Source organism: Dufourea novaeangliae, unplaced genomic scaffold (genome assembly GCF_001272555.1).
Source record: "Dufourea novaeangliae isolate 0120121106 unplaced genomic scaffold, ASM127255v1 scaffold7, whole genome shotgun sequence".
Taxonomy (NCBI): Eukaryota; Metazoa; Arthropoda; class Insecta; order Hymenoptera; family Halictidae; genus Dufourea; species Dufourea novaeangliae.
In genome coordinates, this window is record NW_015373896.1 from 1,355,752 (window position 1) to 1,376,118 (window position 20,367).

At 38.1% G+C, this 20,367-nt stretch overlaps 5 protein-coding genes across 5 annotated transcripts; 2 read left to right on the forward strand and 3 right to left on the reverse strand.

The window, feature by feature from the left end:
- The first annotated feature begins 1,370 nt into the window (after positions 1-1,370).
- Positions 1,371-3,131, forward strand: LOC107193018 (pyruvate dehydrogenase [acetyl-transferring]-phosphatase 1, mitochondrial). The gene is made up of 4 exons (XM_015582396.1): positions 1,371-1,594; positions 1,656-1,797; positions 1,889-2,365; positions 2,424-3,131. The coding sequence occupies exons 1-4, from the start codon at positions 1,463-1,465 to the stop codon at positions 3,101-3,103; spliced, it is 1,431 nt and encodes a 476-aa protein (XP_015437882.1). The 5' UTR covers positions 1,371-1,462; the 3' UTR covers positions 3,104-3,131.
- Positions 3,132-3,683: 552 nt separating this feature from the next.
- On the reverse strand, positions 3,684-5,938 carry LOC107193364 (vacuolar protein sorting-associated protein 4B). The gene is made up of 6 exons (XM_015582779.1): positions 5,642-5,938; positions 5,439-5,550; positions 4,983-5,359; positions 4,644-4,911; positions 4,126-4,568; positions 3,684-4,051 (listed from the first exon to the last, which is right to left on the reverse strand). Exons 1-6 carry the CDS (start codon positions 5,663-5,665, stop codon positions 3,950-3,952), a joined length of 1,326 nt encoding a protein of 441 aa, XP_015438265.1. The 5' UTR covers positions 5,666-5,938; the 3' UTR covers positions 3,684-3,949.
- A 2,124-nt stretch (positions 5,939-8,062) lies between these two features.
- On the forward strand, positions 8,063-11,192 carry LOC107193363 (F-box/WD repeat-containing protein 7-like). The gene is made up of 7 exons (XM_015582778.1): positions 8,063-8,269; positions 8,344-8,573; positions 8,646-8,748; positions 8,823-9,341; positions 9,451-9,858; positions 10,033-10,348; positions 10,447-11,192. Exons 1-7 carry the CDS (start codon positions 8,063-8,065, stop codon positions 10,608-10,610), a joined length of 1,947 nt encoding a protein of 648 aa, XP_015438264.1. The 3' UTR covers positions 10,611-11,192.
- Positions 11,193-12,449: 1,257 nt separating this feature from the next.
- On the reverse strand, positions 12,450-13,151 carry LOC107191557 (dnaJ homolog subfamily C member 24-like). The gene is made up of 2 exons (XM_015580623.1): positions 13,104-13,151; positions 12,450-13,001 (listed from the first exon to the last, which is right to left on the reverse strand). Exons 1-2 carry the CDS (start codon positions 13,149-13,151, stop codon positions 12,564-12,566), a joined length of 486 nt encoding a protein of 161 aa, XP_015436109.1. The 3' UTR covers positions 12,450-12,563.
- Positions 13,152-13,629: 478 nt separating this feature from the next.
- Positions 13,630-20,362, reverse strand: LOC107192289 (ecto-NOX disulfide-thiol exchanger 2). The gene is made up of 10 exons (XM_015581508.1): positions 20,314-20,362; positions 19,903-20,164; positions 19,195-19,781; positions 18,906-19,123; positions 18,647-18,841; positions 18,398-18,581; positions 16,648-16,754; positions 15,024-15,218; positions 14,638-14,947; positions 13,630-14,541 (listed from the first exon to the last, which is right to left on the reverse strand). The coding sequence occupies exons 1-10, from the start codon at positions 20,360-20,362 to the stop codon at positions 14,324-14,326; spliced, it is 2,325 nt and encodes a 774-aa protein (XP_015436994.1). The 3' UTR covers positions 13,630-14,323.
- Between the last annotated feature and the right edge of the window lie 5 nt (positions 20,363-20,367).

Genomic DNA, 20,367 nt, shown 5'->3' on the forward strand with positions numbered 1-20,367 from the left:
ATTTATAAGGTTCATTGTGAAAGGTGGGTAGATGTAGAACTTGTGATTCCATCTACTTGCCTTGGGCCTCCACTCGCAGCAACCTCCTCGTGGTGAGGCCTGGGCAATCGGTATTGTCATCGGTAAAATACTGTAAACTGAAGACAATACCGAGCTAATGGCTGCGAACTTCGAATCTATCTCAAAACCACGTTCTATATTACATCGAACTAGGATTAGTTTAGAAATCGAATAACATTCAAAGTGTAAAAATGCCTAGTACTTTGAATGTTTTAGAAAATTATTCGAGATAAAGATGTATGGAACTACTGAAAATTAATTTAGATTCCTTTTCCTTATTCTGTAAATTCTTTGATTGTAATATGAATGCTGCTGGAAGTATGAACATTTTCTCAGGACAATGATATAAGTGGAACTTTAACACTTTTTTAAGTGTTACAGTGATATTTCATTGTCCTCCGTATTAGCGCATTGCGCCAAACGCGGATAGCATGATGTAGTAGTCGCAAGGGAGCAATTGAATCGAATAGACGTATTGTACCGTAGCGCATCGTATTGTATTTCAAACTTTTATATCATTATAATTTATATGTATATATGTATATTCCAATAAAGATACGTCAGGAAATATAAGCTTCATCTCATCGAATTGTCTTAAATATAATTGCATAAATATTGTACAATCCTATACTAATTATAGTTGTCTGGTTCAACAGGTTACTACAGAAACTAACTACTGCCTACGTCTTTTAAATTTGGGCTGTAGTAGTATCTGCAGAAACTGCCAGAACTCTCACCACACGGGGTCTCTGACGCCTCCTCCGGGGGTTCTGTGACCCCACGTTCTCGCCACACGGGGTCGCTGGCGCTTCCTGCGGGGGTTCTGTGACCCCACGTTCTCGCCACACGGGGTCGCTGGCGCCTCCTGCGGGGGTTCTGTGACCCCACGTTCTCGCTACACGGGGTCGCTGGCTCCTCCTGCGGGGTTCTGTGACCCCACGTCGCGCCACACGGGGTCCTGGCGCCACTTTCGGGGGTTCTATGACCCCACGTTCTCACCGCACGTGGCACCTGGCGCCTCCACCGGGGGTTCTATAACCCCACGATCTCACCACGCGGGGTCTCTGACTCCTCCAGCGGGGGTTCTATGACCCCAGGCTCCACCACACGGGGTCTCTGGCGCCTCCACCGGGGGTTCTATGACCCCCTTTACCAAGTTACTACACAAAGCTAAAACTACAATAATATCGGATCCGCACTATACGAATTATCGAGTCATGGGACAAAGTGAAGTGTGTATGAGTGTGTATACATATGTATATAAGTTTCGAATGATTAACTTGAAAAAAATTATTTTTAAAGTGACGGGTGCTTGACATAACCTATAAAGAGATCAAAATGCACTTTAAGAAGACCGTAAAAATGTGCTAGCACATTTCGACTCTAAGAACGCAGAAATAGGATGGTCCTACATAACATGAGCAGTAATTTCATTAAAACTGTCAGCAATGCGTGTGTCAGGCAGAAGGAACGGAATGGCAACAAATGCGTTCAGAGGTTATACATGGCACTTCCACGGCTCACACCACAAGAGGTAATATAGTTAGTGAATTCATTTTTGGAGTTCTAGATATATAACTCTAATTGCATTATAGGTCACCACTATTCTACAATCCAATGAGTATACTAGAGAATTTAATGGGCAAAGTTCCATAAAGTATTACGACTCTAATCAATTGGCATCTAATAATCCTATAGAGGATGCTCGATCAGAGGCCCAATGCTTACTTACTAAAGGTACCAAAACTGCTTTGAATTTGAACAAGAATATACAATTTGTAAAATATTCAAGACTTAGATTTACAACAAAAGTGCATATTTATTTTAGGAATTTTATTGGGTGTGTTTGATGGTCATGGAGGCAACATGTGTGCCCAGGCAATATCAAAAAGACTTTTTCATTATATATCAGCTTGCTTGTTACCTAGGACATTAGTCAAACAATATCTAAATGCTGTTAATTCGAATAATAAGTTAGAACTTCTTCAAATGTTCAATGGAAAAACTGACCCTCTTTTCAAGAATAAAGATCTTCATCAAAAGAATTTCTTAACTTTTGTCAAAGATCTTGCAAAAACGGAATGCACAACAGAATTTCAGATGGAAAAAGCTTTAGAAAATGCGTTTGTCAGGTTAGATAATGATTTGTCGAATGAAGCAGTGTCAACCTTAGGTACAAAGAATACAGTAGAGAGCCTTGAAGCTGCAACAAGTGGTGCTGTAGCTGTTGTTGCACACATAGATGGTCCTCATCTTCATGTTGCTGGAGTAGGTGATTGTCAAGCGGTACTTGGGACACTTTCGGGTATGAAAAAATTTACTATCGGTAATTGAAATATGTTTGCTATCCAATTGAATTGCAGAAGACGACGGTTGGTCTGCAAAGTTGATGACTGTGGAACACAATACCGATAACCGTGCGGAAGTTGAACGAATTTTATCGGAACACCCAGCGAATGAAAAATCGACTGTAATTAAAATGGAACGACTTCTTGGTCAATTGGCACCTCTTCGTTCTCTAGGCGATTTTCAGTACAAGTGGAGTAAACAAATTTTGCAACAGGTAGTTCCATACATCGGCGAAGTCATGATACCACCGAATTATCATACACCACCATACTTAACGGCGAAACCGGAAGTTAAATATCATAGATTAACGCCTAGAGACAAATTTCTTATAATAGCCAGTGATGGCCTGTGGGACTTAATTTCACCTTTACAAGCAGTTCGTTTAGTGGGTGAACATATGAGCGGAAAAATAACGTTAAGTCCATTGCGATTACCTTGTAAAAATATGAAGTTGTCCGATATAAATAATATGTTATTGCAACGTAAAGAAGGGTTAAAAAAGAAACCTCTTGATAGTAACGCGGCAACGCACCTACTGAGGCATGCGCTCGGTGGAACAGATTACGGTATAGATCATGGAAAATTGTCTCGATTATTAACGCTGCCCAACCCTGTAGTACGGATATTTCGTGATGATATCACGATAACAGTGGTTTATATGGATTCTGAGTTTTTAAGGCATTGTCCTCCTTGAAAGCATGAAAAAGCCCTATTATTTTTCTACCGCATTTGAATGCTACTAAAATCCATCAATCTATATCATCGTGTACATCTTGTTATTTATTTAGTTAACAATAAAAACAATTTACATGGAAACAGTGTTCTGTTTCTTTGCAATATGTACATATGTACGGATACATATATACGTACATACGTACATATTATATTACATATAATTGCTTTTACTTAATTCAGTAAATCATTTAAACTGTAAATTACCTGTAACGTTTTCCTTACGAGCAAATCGATACAGAATATTGTAGACAGTGCATCGACAATGTGTAAGCAAGATTAAAAATTGTAAAATATACAAACAAATTTCTAAACTATAATCGTAAATATTGTTCAGAAATGCTTTTAAACCTACATATTGTACAGTTAATTTGTTAGGTACAATCATAGCGTTGATTATAAGATAGTATGAAAACACGTACATTTTAATTTCCTTCACGCATCTCTTAATAAAAAAAAAAAAAAACAAGAAAAAGAGTATCGTCTACTCGCTGATTGAAATCTAACCGTTTTTTCATTTCAAAATATATATAGTTCGTTCGATGATATTTATATTAACATTGACAAATATTTGTGAATATGCGTCAAGCTCTCAATGTTATCGTTATTGCGTATTCATTGTTAAAAGAAGGAAGGAGAAATAGAAATAGAGAGAAAAGGATATACAAGAACTCGAGTTCACGTGATGTTGGGTAAATACTGTGTAGTAGCAGCAACGATAATGAAACAAGATGTAAGGCAAGCGCGTGTAACTGAAACATACTCTTGGAAGTGTACATTGATTTACATTCTTTAAAAAACCCAAGTATCAACCTTCTTGACCAAAATCTTCTTTGAATTTCTCTAGCTTGGTCATATCCTCTTCGTTTACCGTAGGACGAGTGGTTGCCAATGATTTTAACATATCTTTCTGAATATGGGAATGTGTACGCTATAGAATATGTTACAAATATTCCTGATATAAACGTAAATTGTATTACTCACCATAGTTACAGGTGGCTCGTACAATTTGTCACCTTCAACTTCCATCCAGTTCATTTCGATGGCAGCTGGATCTCCAGGCGAACAAGGAGTGAGTAAATCGTCCACAATAACAGAAGGGTCTTTCGGTGATGGACCTCTTACGCGTTTAAAATGCGTTGCCGTTTGGACTTGTCTAACTGGCTGCATCAACGCATCTCGAACGATAATACTTATATCGGCTCCTGAATACCCGTCAGTAGCTGCTGCTAATTTTTTGAAATCTTCTTCCGTTAAACAATGAGCCGTACTTCCTAAATGAAGTTTAAACATTATAGCCCGTGCTTGCTCGTCGGGTAGGGGAATATAAATCCTTTTTTCAAATCTTCTTCTAATAGCAGAATCCAGTACCCATGGTATATTGGTAGCTCCTAGTACTAGGATACCATCGTTGTCGGAGCCAACACCTGATACATTGATTTATCTTGTGAATCAGAAACGTTATGAACGTCGCTGCGTTATAAAGCTTAATCTTTCGTTACCTTGCATTTGAACTAAAAATTCTGTTTTTATTCTCCTTGCAGATTCCGACTCGTTATCAGATCGCGATGAACAAAGTGAATCGACTTCGTCGATGAATATGATGCTCGGTTTGTGTTGCCGAGCTAATTCAAACAAATTTTTTACAAGCTTTTCAGATTCGCCGAGCCATTTGCTTACCAAGTCGGACGACGATACCGAGAAAAATGTTGAATTGTTGGCTTCTGTTGCCACTGCCTTCGCTAAGTAAGATTTACCAGTACCTGGTGGCTGGAAATATCTCAAAATTATTTGAAAAATATTTATGTGCAATTGTTAATGTTTATTGCATAAAAAGTTACCCCAAACAGCAAGATACCCTTCCATGGGATTCGTTTTCCAGTAAACAGGTGAGGAAAACGTATTGGTAAAATAACAGCCTCCTTCAAAGCTTCTTTAGCTCCATCAAGACCAGCAACATCACTCCATTTGACATCTGGTTTTTCAATAATTATTGCTCCTTCCAATTTACTTTGAAGCTTTTTCTTTTCAGGATCACTATCAGTATCACTGTCGCCACTATCGCTTTTCTTATCTTCAGACTTGGTATTATCCTCCCCTGCTTTCACAGGTTTCTTCTTACTTTTCTTCAAATAAGCCTTTAGTTTCTCTGCTCTTTCCAAGTACTGTGTACATTTCGCTCTTATACTTTCCTTTGCTCTATCTCCTTGTGCTTCGTCTGCAGAGCAGAACAGAATCTTGTGTCAATATTACATTAAACATAAATTAATACAAAAAAAATCGATTGGTACACATACATTTAATAGAGTGTAGGAAATATTCCACTGCATGTTCATATAACCTTAGCGCTTCTTCGTAATTTTTGTTGCGATCCTCCTCTGTTGCTTTGGTAACTAGATCTATAGCTTTCTATGAAACACGAAAAGATTAACAATAACAGCAATGTTTAACTTAATGGATCGGATAAATAACATGATGATAACAAGTTTTGACAGTTCACCTGCAATATCGTGCCTAGAGCCATTGTATATTACTTTGAAAATTACACCTAACCTTTGCCTAAAACTGGAGTATTTACACGATAATCTATCGCATCTATCGTCACGATATGTCGCGGCGTTTGGAAAATTAGGAAGCAATGACGGCGATCCACTACATCGATGAAATATGATATTTCAATGAATCTCCTTCAGTGTGAAGACTCCAATTTCTCGATCGTTTGATAACCTTCAAAATTCAGTTGTCCAACGTCACCGCTTGACATGTTACATTCGTCACTAAACCACACTAAACCACACTAAACAGTTTCGAAGAGTTTTGAAGAAGACACTGCATCTGCGATGCAGCGTCCTTCCTTGCTTCGCGTAAAATAAAGTTCCGTTCACAGGCCAAGATTGCCCAAGATGATCACAGGGCATTTATACATGAAATATAATATTGCTGAGTAAAATAGTATTCAGGTATTCATCCCACTCCTGCCTCTCTGAAGACGTTATAAAAAGTAGCATTCCCGTCTATACTATAATCGTTTGTGGTGCGGAACGCAATTAGATACTTGCGTGATGTTCTGCCAGTAAATAAATTCATCTGAATTTAAAAATTCGAATTTATATACATATACAAATTTCTCCGATTTTTATAATTCAACACAATTTTATCGCTCTGTTACAATTCAAACGAAAGAAAAGTCTTTAACTGTAGTATAGATGGAGGAAAGTATATATTCCCCTTCAACTAAATCAAAAGGAGTTCGATTTAATTCTATGAATATTCTAATGAAAAATATATACTAACAATTACGCATTCACGCAAAAATAATGCTAGCGTGAAAGAATATGAATAAATAGCGCTATAAAGTGTTTCCTTTCAGTACATACTTATTTCGCAAGTATTACTATCATATGATAATAAAAAAATTATGAACGAGAAATTCATTTTAACTTTTCTGATAACCTACGATGTTTCTATAAATGTATATATTTACTGTTTTTGTACATTAAGCGTATATTATTTTATGTGTTCTCGCATCTTTTGAAATGCTTCATCAACCGATCTTGAATTCCTTAATTAACTTATGAATTTGAGTAAGAGCACAAAATTTGACGATTTCTTACCGCGTTGCGATTCATACCACAGAACATCGTGATATAGATGGAAATGTTCTTTTTCACAGTGTCTTTCGGAAGGCAAGAGTGAGGTGGAGCACTATTTAGTTCCCTGGATACTAGTCAAAGTGAACGAATATTTAACTTCTCTACGTGAAATTTGCGAAAAATTCCTTTGAAACTATTAAAAGTCACTACTGGTCAAAGTTATAGCGTTTAATCGTAAAATCCATAACGTATTTATCTGTTTATCTAGGTATTACTTTTAAACATTACATATTGCAGACTGTTGCACTGTTGGTTCATAGGACATCGGTCAGAGATGTGATGGCGATGAGAACGTAAATGGTGGTAAATGGTGAATATGCGGCTTACGAATGTGAACGCATGTGCAACAGCTACCTGTCTACGAAGCACCGAGTCCGACGAGATAAAAACCTCGGGGCTACTTAGAGCTACCGATGGATCTTTATCCATGTTTGTACCTGTTTCTTATTTTTGTTTCAACAATCGTGTTGGCCTAAATCTTTAGTCGAAAAGATCATTTTGTCGCAATAGAACCTGGCGAAATATCGATGTACAAAAAAATGCATGCTGCAACCATATGATAGAAACATTAATTGAAACTAAAAAACTTGGATTACCGTCATACAATAGTTTTACAATAAGGGTGCCACCGAAGAGAAACATTTAACCTAAGTATGATTTGCTTATTCATCCTTAATCTTTTTTATTTTGTTCTTTTGTTATTTTTCTTAATCTTGCATAAATTTAGGGGTGTGGCTGACCGGTTTATTCTTTTATTATTCTAGGCTATGTTCCAAGTCCGATTTAGTTCTAAGATTCGTCTAAGGTTAGGATTCGTATGCACTCCAAAGGATTATTTTTCTTTCTTTGGACGTAACTAGTGTCAGCACGTTCTTAGTCATTTCTTACGGTTTCAGTTCGAGAAAACCTTTATTCTAAAACGTTATGTAGGTACTTAAATTAATGATTTCAGTACTCTCCTATTTTTTTTTCGATCGCGCAATTTTACGTTTATATCTATTTGGTAGCCTGAAATAAGAATCTGTGACCACGTATAACGACGTACTTATTAAAGTCTCGTGATTAATAACTTCGAACAATACAATTTTATTAACGTAAATAATTTAGGAAAAATCAGTTAATGCAAATAGAGGTGCAATCGATTTTTCATATTTTTTCTTTATGTACGGTACAAAAAGAATAGGAAGTATTAAATTTTTACTAAAATTTAAAGGGAAATTATTGTTTCGTGTATCTAGGTAATATAATATATCGGACATAAGCCAGTAATGTCTGTCCCTTCTTCGTCATCTAATAGAATAACTGACAGTAAATCAGGTGGTACAAGTCCAAGTCCTGTAGAGGGTATTGAAGGTGTACCAGGGCCTAGTTCCTTAGAACCTATGCATTCTGTTTTACCACAAGATGGAGAATCTGAAGATTTTTGTGAAGATGGTGAGGAGGAAGAGGATGATACCAGTGAAGAAGATAGTGAAGTGAGCTTCATCTTAGGGTTTTTTATGAATTCTTTATTAATACAATTAAATTAATCTGTGTCCAATGTTTTTAGATTAGCGACACAGGGATATTTTGTGACACAGAATGCGAACCCGACCTTGAAAGTACCAATTATTCACTGTCTGCATCCCAAACACAGTCTCTTACACAGCGGGTACATAGTCCTATTCTACACACCTGTGTACCACTGGATGTTGTTCAACCTCAAAGAAAACGTAAAAGCGAAACAGAATCGAGTTTACCTTGTAAAAAACTTAATCCGGATGATAAGTCACATTCGATGTAAGTAGAATTTGAACGATAAGTCAAAATGTTTCTCGATTAAACCATGCTACCCGACCTTTCTATTTTCAGGATTATTAAAAAATTGGATGATAAAAGTAAACATATGAGGTGTGTTATTCCAACAAAAGATAATCCCCCGCCTGAAATGAGTGATTGGCTTCTTCAATTTCAGGTACAAGAAACCCTACCGCCACAATCAAACAAATGTTTCTGTACATAAAGTTAAAATACGGATTTCTATTACAGAGGTGGTCGAATGCAGAAAGAATGTTAGCTATTGATGAATTAATTGAGCGATGCGAACCAACGCAAGTACGACACATGATGCAGGTGATAGAGCCACAGTTCCAGAGAGATTTCATATCGTTATTGCCGAAAGAGTTGGCCCTGTCGGTACTAGCTTTCTTAGAGCCAAGAGATCTCTTACGTGCCGCTCAGACGTGTCGTAATTGGCGATTTCTTGCCGACGATAATTTACTATGGAAAGAAAAGTGTAGAGCGGCTGGTATAGAAGATTTAAAAGACTTGCCGCCTACGAAACGTAAGAATGGTAGAAATTCCGGTAACACATCGTCCCCGTGGAAACAAGCGTACATGAGGCAGCACAATATTAAAATGAATTGGAGGACGAAACCCATTCGCACGCCAAAAGTTTTAAAAGGTCACGACGATCATGTGATCACGTGTCTCCAGTTCTCGGGTAATCGTATAGTGAGTGGTTCCGACGACAATACTCTTAAAGTGTGGTCTGCAGTTACGGGCAAGGTAAATTGGTATCTCATTATAAAATTAATTTCGTTGCATTCTTATGTAATATTATTGTTTGTTCTTTCTTCTTCTTTTTTTTTTGTTCACACTTTACCTTCTCTCACAGTGCTTGAGAACGTTGGTCGGGCACACTGGAGGTGTATGGTCCTCTCAGATGTCTGGTACCACTGTAATCAGTGGTAGTACGGACCGTACGTTAAAAGTGTGGAACGCTGAAACTGGTCAGTGCATTCACACGTTGTATGGGCATACATCGACGGTGAGATGTATGCATTTGCACGGTAATAAAGTGGTCAGTGGCAGCAGAGACGCTACATTAAGGGTGTGGCAAGTAGACACTGGCGAATGTTTACACGTGCTGGTGGGCCATTTGGCAGCTGTTAGATGCGTGCAATACGATGGAAAGTTAGTAGTCAGCGGGGCTTATGATTATATGGTTAAGGTTTGGAATCCGGAACGCGAGGAGTGCCTTCATACTCTACAAGGACACACAAATCGTGTTTATTCCCTCCAAGTAAGAATTATTTCAGTCGTACGTACAACAATATATAAATAATGTATTTACATTTGTGTATGCATATTTTATATGCAAATGTTCACTTCTTATTTCGGTTTGTATTTACGCGTTATCAGGATCCGAAGATTGTTGAACATTAATTGTCTTGTTTCTGTTTTCCTTTTCTGTCAGTTCGACGGTGTACACGTTGTTAGCGGTTCTTTGGATACAAGCATAAGAGTATGGGAAGTTGAAACCGGTGCGTGTAGACATACTTTAATGGGACATCAGTCGTTAACATCGGGAATGGAATTACGCAATAACATTTTGGTGTCTGGAAATGCGGACTCGACTGTTAAAGTTTGGGATATCGTTAGCGGTCACTGCCTTCAAACACTTTCTGGTCCAAACAAACATCAATCTGCGGTTACTTGTCTTCAGTTTAACAGCCACTTTGTTATTACCTCGTCCGACGATGGCACGGTTAAACTTTGGGACGTTAAAACTGGTTCGTTTAGTTTATACTGTTCTTATTTTTTTTTCTTTACAACTTTTATTATCGTGTTTCGATAAACATTCGTTAAAATCTAAATTCTATTTTTTTAGGTGATTTCATAAGAAATTTAGTAGCACTGGAGAGCGGCGGAAGTGGTGGTGTTGTGTGGAGAATACGCGCGAGTGATACGAAACTAGTGTGTGCAGTGGGTAGCCGTAACGGCACAGAAGAGACCAAACTTCTTGTTCTCGACTTTGACGTAGAGGTAAAATAGTGCATTTTTTTTTTGCAACAGAAACTGTCCTCTATGTCTTCTGTACATACTCTGATTAGGTAGCGCAAACAATCGTCTGTACAATGATTCATGTAGTACGTGGGTGTGATTGTGATAAGAATGTATGTCGATTACCTAAATGGAGATCGTGAACAGTCGGACGTGAATCTGTAGTTACTGGAAATGATCTCCGAACTGGTGGGAACGTTCGAACCGAAGGCATTAATTATATTAATTATGGAGTGTATAATTAATTAATGGTGTACAAATATGAAATTTGAAAGACTCAACAAATTTACGAAGAACGAGGAGCTTATCAGTGTACTATTGTATTATTGCTGTTACGAAATCTGAAGGAAATCGGTAGCAATTTAAATGAAATCCAGCCCGCCATACGCATTACGACTACCTAACACGATTTGTATGGGCGTTTAGGAAAGTATTTTTAAACTACAGAAAGAAAGATTTGTTACCGTATTTGTCAAGCTTATAGATGAAGATTATCGCTTAAAGAATCTCAAATTTTGAAAAATAAACGGAAAGTTCAAACGAAAGATATAGAAAAGACAAGGAAAAAAATATATATATTGGATCAAGACAATGAATTCGGATAAAAGATCAAAGATGATGAAAATGACCAAGTTGGCAAAGATACTACACAAGCATTAAGTTCTTTGAAATTGTTATACATCATTTGGCTTATTTAAACTCTTCGTTTACGTCTATTACTATGAGAATTGGATATCATAAACGGTATTTAATGACATTGCAATGAAACATATAACTGCTTTCCATATTCTGTATCATTAACGTCAGTTTGTATTCTGTCGTCTAAAGAGAACATGAGCGAAATTCATACATAACTGTAAAATCGTAACGCGTACCTAATTTTTCGAATTAATGATGTGCTTCAACGATTTTAGCGATTTCTAATATTTCATCGACATTAATGCTACCTTTCATTAAGACTTGTAACATTTTTTTTTCTTCTATATTGCTCGTTGACCAGAGCATTAAAACGTAATTATGTGCAAGGAATTTGTGTTTATAATTTCATGTAAGAAACGAAGGCCGACAATGTTGTCCGTTTCTGTAGTAATGATATTTGTAAAATTTACAAACAATACCAGAATCGCATGGTTATCAATCATCGCAATATTGGGTTCTAGTACTTTTTCAATACACAAAGGTGTCTTACTGCCCTTATAGTTCTTGTGCGAAGGTGATTGCAGACTATATTTGCATAACATCCATGGAAATAATCAACAGAAAGTTGTAATCCTGTATACAGTTCTTTTATACACAAATCATTCTGAAATATGTACTTGATCGTTTTCTGCACGTAATGTGTTACAGAATCATGCGCCATTCATTATTCGCTATTTGATTGGATAAATCAGAGATAGTCGTGATAGTAATTTAATTGGATTATCAAGGAGTTAATATTTAAATAAAATGTATTAATTTTGTTGCTATTAACGAGTCTGATTTTGGCATGGGACAATAATAAGAATTGCAGACTTCCCTGTGCAATATTCATGAATCATCAAACAAGATCGGTTATCGTGCAAGAGAAAACGTGAATAATACAATTTTTCTAAATATTGCAGATTTTACATTAAAGAGTTTTCATGCAAGATCTATCGTCATAGAAATTGCATGAACCACATAAGCACTTTATTTTCAATAACAAATCCTGTACACTCTGTAATATGAAATATGGTTCGTGTAAATGCAGTTTTTATTATTGAACCTAGGATATTCAAAGAACCGTGTTTTATTTGTGTATTGCTCAATAGTTTATATTTGTAATGATGTGTTATCTGTTGTATCATTTTTTATAAGAAATAGAAAATGTTGCTGCATTTTAAATTTTGTTGCATGTTATTCTTTAATCGATTCCGACCAACAGCTACAAGCCGTATCAAATATTTTAATCTTTATACACAAACGTCATGTTTCAACGACAATAACAAAAGTACATTCTAAACACGGTACGTGTACCAATTGATCCTTCTCCTGTATGTATTCCTTTCGAACGTAATAGAGACCTCCGCATCTGCATCGATAAACAAACGTGTCTTCGTTATCATAAATTGTCTCCAATTCGTTAATAGATATTCTTGCGTGTATCACACCACTGTCCGAATCAAGATCTACTTGTTTTCTCGTAACATCGTATTCTTTCCTTGATTTCGGATCACGTAACACATTCCAAGCTTCTGTGATACGTTGGAACTGTACTCCGTCGAGTTCAAACGCATTTTTATCCGGATGAAATTTTAAAGCTAATGCATGATATGCACGTTTTATGTCTTCGGTTGTCGATTCTTCCGTACAACCAAGGATATCGTAATAATCCATTGAATTCGTAGAGTGAATTTTCTTCGTCTGAGCCAGTGAACATGCAATTATGAAATGTCACTTGGTACTGCTCGGGTACTCAACGAAAGAAACACATGGATAACCTATTGAACGTTTCACTCATCTTGCCGTATCTCTGGTAGTTCTGTATCTTCTAATGTAAATCAACATATACATGCTCGTGCATAAAGTTCCACGTGATTAATAAGAGTTATGATTTTTACTTGGCCGAACCTTTTTTCAGAAGTACAGATGTCTTCTCATCTACGAATGCGATAATGATATCTGATGATAGCAGACGATAGGTTTACAAGAACTACTGACAGTAATGACTGTTACATTTTCAGCCATCTACTGGCAGGTCTGGAAAGTATTAACCGCGGTAAACAGAATAATACGTATCAATCGACTCTTCTTTTTGATCGATACAACTTTGAAATTAAGTTTATCTCGACATAAAACCGGCAAATTAACAAACAGTATAGAATAGAATAGAGTATGACGTCTATACGTCAATATATGTATACATACACGTAATTGCTTTTGTACATTTGTTTTGCCTCGATACTAGATTTATATAAAAAATTTTCCGTTAGGAATATATGTACTTAGGCTGAAACATACATGAATACGTTTAATTGTACAACGTATGTATATAACAGTCGATGTGTAAAGTACCACGTATCGTTAATTGATTTCGGGCGTAACAAATATTAAAGCTTGAGTTTCATTATTTGATTATACCTAACGGATGTTTGTAATTTATGCACCGTTAACAGATTTTAATATGGTATTATTTTTTACACTTCAGCCTGGCACGGAAAAACCGCATTCGTGTACAAGTTAAAAAAAATGTTGACAAGTTGTAGGTAAGGGTTTTGTTTATTAAAGTCGACGACAAATCAGTGGGTTACTCGAGGCTATCTGTTGGTCAGAAGCAAACTTTGTTTTCTATGCAATAACGATGATTCAATCCACCCCTAAGTACAAACGGATAGTTACCAGACGAACAACGCGGACAACGTTCTCTCGGAATGGGCCTGAATAGTCGGTTGATCTGACATCGACTTTAACGGTTCAAGCACCGTTCTAAACGCGCATTCCTACAAACATCAGTGGCACTCAACGGTTAACAAAAAACAGGTATCCCCGATATTCTTACGCCATGAAGATATCCTAGCGATATTTAAATTGATCATCATCGTTCGCAAGTTCTTGGTATGGAAAGGGCGGATTCCCGAAATAAAGACTCACGCTAAAACAAATATTACAAGAATCTACATGAAATGAGGGACGCCATGACATGAAAATGTTACAAAATTCCTTATCAAGTACGATTCTACCCAGTCTCAATGGCTACGATAAACGTTGAAACCCGAGAACTGCCAACGTCTCTCCATGTTCGCACCGATCCCGAACAAGTCCTGTTTGAAGACTTGAGGAAATCGTTGCATCAGCGCTTCCACCTCGTTCGGTTTAATACCATGTTCCATTTTTTGTAGATACGACCATAAATAATCCACGCTGGCGCCGAACGGATGTATGTGTAAAAATGTTGCTATTAATCCTGGAACCCCACAAGATTTTTTTTATAAAAAACATTCAAGAGATGAAAATCGTACGAAGCCGAATGACGGGATTAGAAGTGTTCTAAGGAGAGTACCTATAAGCTTAGCATCTTTTTGGGTGATCTGAACGAAACTAGACGTTAATGCCAATTGCTTCGGAGTTCGAGGCTCCTCGTTTATGTCGTCGTCTTTGTCCAACGTTATGACCTCACTTTCTCTGGGCTCCTCCTTTTTCGTGGCGTTCAGTTTCACGGTCAGATCCTTGATCTTCTGATCGTCTTGCTGCTGCTGTTTCCTCGACTGCAGCAGCTGTTCCTGCATGCCTTTCAACGTTTGCTGTAACATTTTCATTTGTTTGTCCTTCGCGTCGATGTCGCTTTTCGTCTCGGATTTCAGCAGATCCACCTATTAAAAATATAATGAATTCTCTTTCACAACAATTCATTAATTCGCATTCCAAGTGATATTTCATCCCTCCCACCTCGTTCTTGTACGCCTCCAACTGACACCGTAGACTGTCGTTTTCTTCTTTCAACGCCTGCAGTCGCTCGGAATCGTCGTGCGGATCCGACTGATTCCGTGGCTTCTTCCGTTGCGGTTCCTCCTCCGAATCGGACACCTCCATTTCCCCTTCACCTTCTAACAGACTTTCTTCCAGTTGCACCGCTTTGATCTCCTGTCATCGTAGAAAAAAAGAAAAAAAAAAGAAGAAACGGTCATCGAATTATTTTTCAAGTTCGAATCTCGTTCAGAGGTGAGGGAACATCAAAAACATGCCATGTATACACGTATATGGTATGCACACGTGGTGTTTCTCGAGGTTGATTCAGGTTCGGGGGTGTGGAAATTACCTATACGAAGTTCAGCTTTGCGGTACATACGGAGGCATAAGCCGTCTTTCAAAACAAAAATCAAGGAACGAATATACATTGCACCCTGGTGGAACACAATATATAATTATATAGTAATGTTTCGATGAGTGCGACGTATTCGGGTCCGCTTCGGAGCAGTCATGGCAAAGCGAATAGGTTGTCAACCCCTCGTAAATTCATTTTTTACACGAAGCCGAGCCTCTGCTCAGCTTATGCTTACTCATGTGTCGCATTCATCGAGGAACCACTGTATATATACACTTTGCATCGGATTCTCTGTAACTCAGACCTTTTTTTTTTTTTGAAAAACGACACGCTTACCTGAATCACGTTGAACAGATTAATCTTAATCTCGTGCAGATGGGGCATTGTTATTATTATTATCCTATATTATACAACTAACGCGATAGTCGACGAATATTTGTATATACAGCTTAAGAAACGGAGAGAGTATATAGTACTCGATAGGTTTGCACTCTTCTTTGTTACCCAAACTTTGAAGGAAAAGAAAAGAAAAACAATGAAAAGAGAAGAAGAAGAGGATAGAAGGTATAACTTGCATGATAAGAAGAGAAAGTTCAAGTATTCAAGAAAAAATTAATAATATAGACATATATGTATATATATATATACACGTTCTCCGCCTCTTCCATCCGTGACATCGAAATTGGCACTCTGATCCGAGAGGTATGTAAAATCTACAATGGATGGTCTTATGTGTGGTCGATTACCTTGTACCGCTCCGGGTAAATTGTACACCCCGTTCAATTTAAAACGAACGGCGGAACTACTTCGTTACCTTTCGCACCCCGATAATCCCAAAACGTTTTAAACACCGCACGTACAGCGAAAGCGTGTGTGTCTGACCAGAGGTATATATGAAGCCGTTCTGTTAATTCGTCACTCAAAACGCCACTTACCTGTTCTGTTTTTTTTTCGTTCGCTCGGAAAAAAACGTGATTTGTTTTTGCAAAACGCAATGACGACGACGACGAATCGTCGTGCATTTATGGGGGGTGATCGTGCAGAATCGCATAGAAAAAAAGCTCATTTGGTCTCTCTTGGCTTTACGGCGTTCGTGAGACCACAATTGCCTGGTGAGTTACTTTTGCGTGTGGTATGTGTATATGTATGTGTGTGTGTGTGTGTGTTTTTTTTCTCTAATCGGTAAGTAAAAGAATGGTAACGTAAGTTTCGTGTCACGCCGCAACGCGTGAAAATGCAAATACATACCGAGGATTGTTTCTTCCACATTTCGATGTTCTTCCGTTGAGCCTTTGTGAAGTGATCCCAGACCTTCTTGTGGCTGGCCGCAGTGAACACGCGTTCAATCTGACTGACTGTTGGATGACATGGTCGCGTGTTGCATACAAAAAAACACAACAAATTCGTCTGTTGTATACCCTGCTTGAAACTCTACGTTCATTTTGTTTTGGTCTAAGATGTTACAGCGAAAAAACTACGCTCTCTGTTAAATATGCATTCCCTCCGCAAATATTGTGATCGTCGGCCGCCTGGGGGAGGGGGGTGACGAATGGGGGGAGAAAATGTGGGAACGGGCGATGTGCCATTATCAAATATCGTTCCCCCTTTTTATCATTCCGATCTGAACCCACGTGTCCTTCGTATATCGAAAAGAAAAAAATTAGCCTGGACACCTGCTAACTATCGTTCCGATCGTTCTAATCGACATCGAATCCATTAATTAATGCTGTCCGTCATAAAATTACTTATCCGAAAAGAAATTGACAATGAACAGACCACTGCGTTTCACAATACCGAGGGGATGGATCCATTTCGAGCTGTGTGCGCTTCTCGTCCGCCAAATATCAGTCTTTTCAACGTCTGTCACAGAACAGAGAGTGCTTATTTTTCCCCCGTTGGAAAACCCGCGCCACCGTTCTCTCGACCTAACAACTTACAACATGTACACGCAGCCTCTTCCAAACGTAAAACGATGATTTTAAGCTACGATTCTCTTAACGATCCACGCTTACCTAGAGTATAGCAGGAGAAGAAACGGAATCCTTCACGGACACAGATACGGTAGATACAGTACTTGGTTTCTCTGCTTTCAAAATGGTGTCGCGATCGGAAATAACTGAAATTGTTTCCGAATACAGCGGAGAGAATCGAAACGTAATATCATCTACGCAACAAATATTTAACCCATCACCTTTTTATCCTTAACATTGCAAGCATGCAACTCTTTGATACACTATATGTCTCTATGTATTTAATTCTCTTGATACATATATATATATATATATATATATATATATACACACACATATATATATATGTAATTTGTGTTTTTTTTTCGTTCAACACCGTTAGTACCTAGAACCGAAAGACAGGATTTCTTCACCCACCTTAATTTTCTCCTACTTGTCTTTGATCCTTCTATCGAGTTGTCCTGATCGTGCATTCACCGACCGCTTGTTACATAATAAATTTCTTACAATTTCGCCTGATGTTGGATCTCAACGAGGATGAAATTTTGTTTAACAGACTCATCATGATTAAACTATACGTTGAACTCGGCCGACTATGTAATATGCAATAGCGAACGATTTCTTTCTTGATTTTACTTCCGTGTTCTTCTTCGAACGTAAAAGATTATCTTTAATATCAGAATAGCAACGTACCTTTTGCAATTACTATAACAAGAAACGCTGCCGTTTGTTATAGTGAGATTGGTCTCTCGGCATTTACCAACGGCGAAGAGAGTTCGCAGTTTTCTGTACGTGAAACGCGAGATATTCCGACGTAATTGCATTTTGGCACTTGTCATTGATATCGAATACCACGACATTTAAAAAAAAAACTATTGCTGGGGGCCTTATTTTATGGCAAAAAAAAAACTTACCGGATAAAGCAATTTGTACGTAGATTTGCTCTTGTGTGTACACAAAAGATGTACAATGGTACAGAGCTGTGATGAAACGAAAAAGAAAGAAAATTACCAAGCGTATAAACGTACATTGTATTAGGAGTCCTTGCATCCTGCCCTTCATTAGTTCCTTCGCTTTCTGGAGTTCCTCCTCGTACGCAACCTTCTCCGTGAGTAACCGTCGAACGTGAGAATTCGTCGACTGAATCATCGAGTAAAATGTGTTCGCGTTTCGTTTCGTACAATCCCCCCGTTCAAGCCACGTTACAACAACCTAATGTAATCGACAAACCATGTTAGGATTACACCACGTTACGATTATATCAACTGTTTATTTACCTGCACTGCTTTCATAAACGTGTCATCTTGTTTAATTTTCTCACAAATATTTGACGCCTCGTGGTCCGTATAATGTACGACCGGCGGAGGGCTAGACGGTGCTCTTTGCCTTTCTTGCTCGACTCTTTCTCTGTGACGTTGTTCTCTTTGTAATTGACGTTGCCTACATTCCCACTCGTACTGGTCATCCCTGGCCTATATTTCAATCGGAATATTAATATTACACCAATACAAAGATATATACGTGTGAATTACAAACCTGAGCAAAGTCTACGTGAAGTCTGCCAGTGTTCACAGAATCACCACTGGATCCTATTCTAATTCTGTATCCAGACAGGTAAATAGCCGCGTCGACGCTACTCTCAAGTACAAAGCGTATATGACAAAAATTCTTTTTCGACAGCCGTAGAGTAGTTATTTCGCCGCATCTTTCAAATATTTCTTGAATTATCGTTTCTGTAATATTTTCCGGCAAACCTGTAACAAGTTTAGAAATTTAGAAAGACATCGACAACTTGTACTGCCTTAACTAAACGACGGAAAAATACCTCCAACAAAGATTGTTCTACATCCTGGAGGCCTTTCCCGAGTTGTGGGGGGCGGTGCGTTTGGATTCGGTGGAAACAGAGTACAACTTTTACAATGTATAATTTCTTTGGTGCCTTGCGGTGCTGACGGTGGCGGAGGTAATGCACCGCTCATTATTTGAGCAGCATCATTCATCATTTGTTCTGGACCTAATATTTGTGCTCCTATCATACTACCATCGTGCGACATCATCCCCATACTCATAGGTCCGTAGCTATGAGTATGTCCCATATGCGGACCAAGCGTCATTTCGCTCATCATTGGTCCCATTGGTCCTATCGGACCCATTCCCATCACGGGATATCCTACTCCCATTCCCCAAACACCTGTGGCTTGTTCCATTTGCGGTCCTAAATTCGGTGTGCCACTAGTGTTCGACGACGATGGAAGGTCATTACTGTTTGAATTATTATGACCATTATTGTTACTCATAGAGTTTATACCGCTTCGTTCTTCCGGTCTTCGTTCCTCTCTTCGATCCCTCTCGTTTCTTTCTTCTCTTCGTTCTCTGTCCCTCTCTCTTCTGTCGCTTCTTTCGCTTCTAGATCTGTGATCATCAATTGCACAGACATAAGTGTAATGTAAACATAATGACATGCTATATGATTATTGTAAGAACAAGGAATAATATATGTATAATAAATAATAATAAAGACAAGGAAACCAACCTTCTGTTATCCCTATTATCTCTACCCTCCCTGTTTTCTCTGTCTCGTCTAATGTCATTCTTTTCACTTCTCTTATCACTATTATCATCTGAGGATTCTCTAGTTATTGGAGGTTGATTCTTATTTGTACTAAATTCTAATGGGGAATCGTTCATTCCAGGCAGTGGTATTGGAGGAGGTAGTGGAGGAAATCCTTGACTAGCTAATTCCATGAAACCTTGTGGTCCTGCAATTGGAGTAAGAGATCCCATTGGCCCCATACCTAAAGGTATATGATTTTCATGGGTAAACTTGAAGATTTAAACACGATAGAATAATCGTGGTATTAAACGCTGCATTGAATTCGTTCAATAAACAGTGCACTACATGACGGACTGATGTAACATATACGGTTATGTATTCTGAACGTACCCATCGGTGGCATAGCTGCCGCTGGCACTCCCGGAAAATTGTAGGCCATTTTAT

Excerpts from the sequence above, each read along its gene's own strand:
- LOC107192289 (XM_015581508.1), bottom strand. The coding sequence starts at position 20,362 with ATGGCCTACAATTTTCCGGGAGTGCCAGCGGCAGCTATGCCACCGATG. Across the intron at positions 20,165-20,313 it reads GGCAGCTATGCCACCGATGG|GTATGGGGCCAATGGGATCT; the intron begins GTACGTTCAGAA and ends ATATACCTTTAG. Across the intron at positions 18,582-18,646 it reads CGTTTATGAAAGCAGTGCAG|GTTGTTGTAACGTGGCTTGA; the intron begins GTAAATAAACAG and ends CGATTACATTAG.
- LOC107191557 (XM_015580623.1), bottom strand. The coding sequence starts at position 13,151 with ATGTATATGTTGATTTACATTAGAAGATACAGAACTACCAGAGATACG. Across the intron at positions 13,002-13,103 it reads ACAGAACTACCAGAGATACG|ACGAAGAAAATTCACTCTAC; the intron begins GCAAGATGAGTG and ends TCACTGGCTCAG.
- LOC107193363 (XM_015582778.1), top strand. The coding sequence starts at position 8,063 with ATGTCTGTCCCTTCTTCGTCATCTAATAGAATAACTGACAGTAAATCA. Across the intron at positions 8,270-8,343 it reads CCAGTGAAGAAGATAGTGAA|ATTAGCGACACAGGGATATT; the intron begins GTGAGCTTCATC and ends CAATGTTTTTAG. Across the intron at positions 10,349-10,446 it reads ACTTTGGGACGTTAAAACTG|GTGATTTCATAAGAAATTTA; the intron begins GTTCGTTTAGTT and ends CTATTTTTTTAG.
- LOC107193018 (XM_015582396.1), top strand. The coding sequence starts at position 1,463 with ATGGTCCTACATAACATGAGCAGTAATTTCATTAAAACTGTCAGCAAT. Across the intron at positions 1,595-1,655 it reads CACGGCTCACACCACAAGAG|GTCACCACTATTCTACAATC; the intron begins GTAATATAGTTA and ends ATTGCATTATAG. Across the intron at positions 2,366-2,423 it reads GGTACTTGGGACACTTTCGG|AAGACGACGGTTGGTCTGCA; the intron begins GTATGAAAAAAT and ends ATTGAATTGCAG.
- LOC107193364 (XM_015582779.1), bottom strand. The coding sequence starts at position 5,665 with ATGGCTCTAGGCACGATATTGCAG. Across the intron at positions 5,551-5,641 it reads CTCTAGGCACGATATTGCAG|AAAGCTATAGATCTAGTTAC; the intron begins GTGAACTGTCAA and ends CGTGTTTCATAG. Across the intron at positions 4,052-4,125 it reads ACGAGCCACCTGTAACTATG|AAAGATATGTTAAAATCATT; the intron begins GTGAGTAATACA and ends TCCCATATTCAG.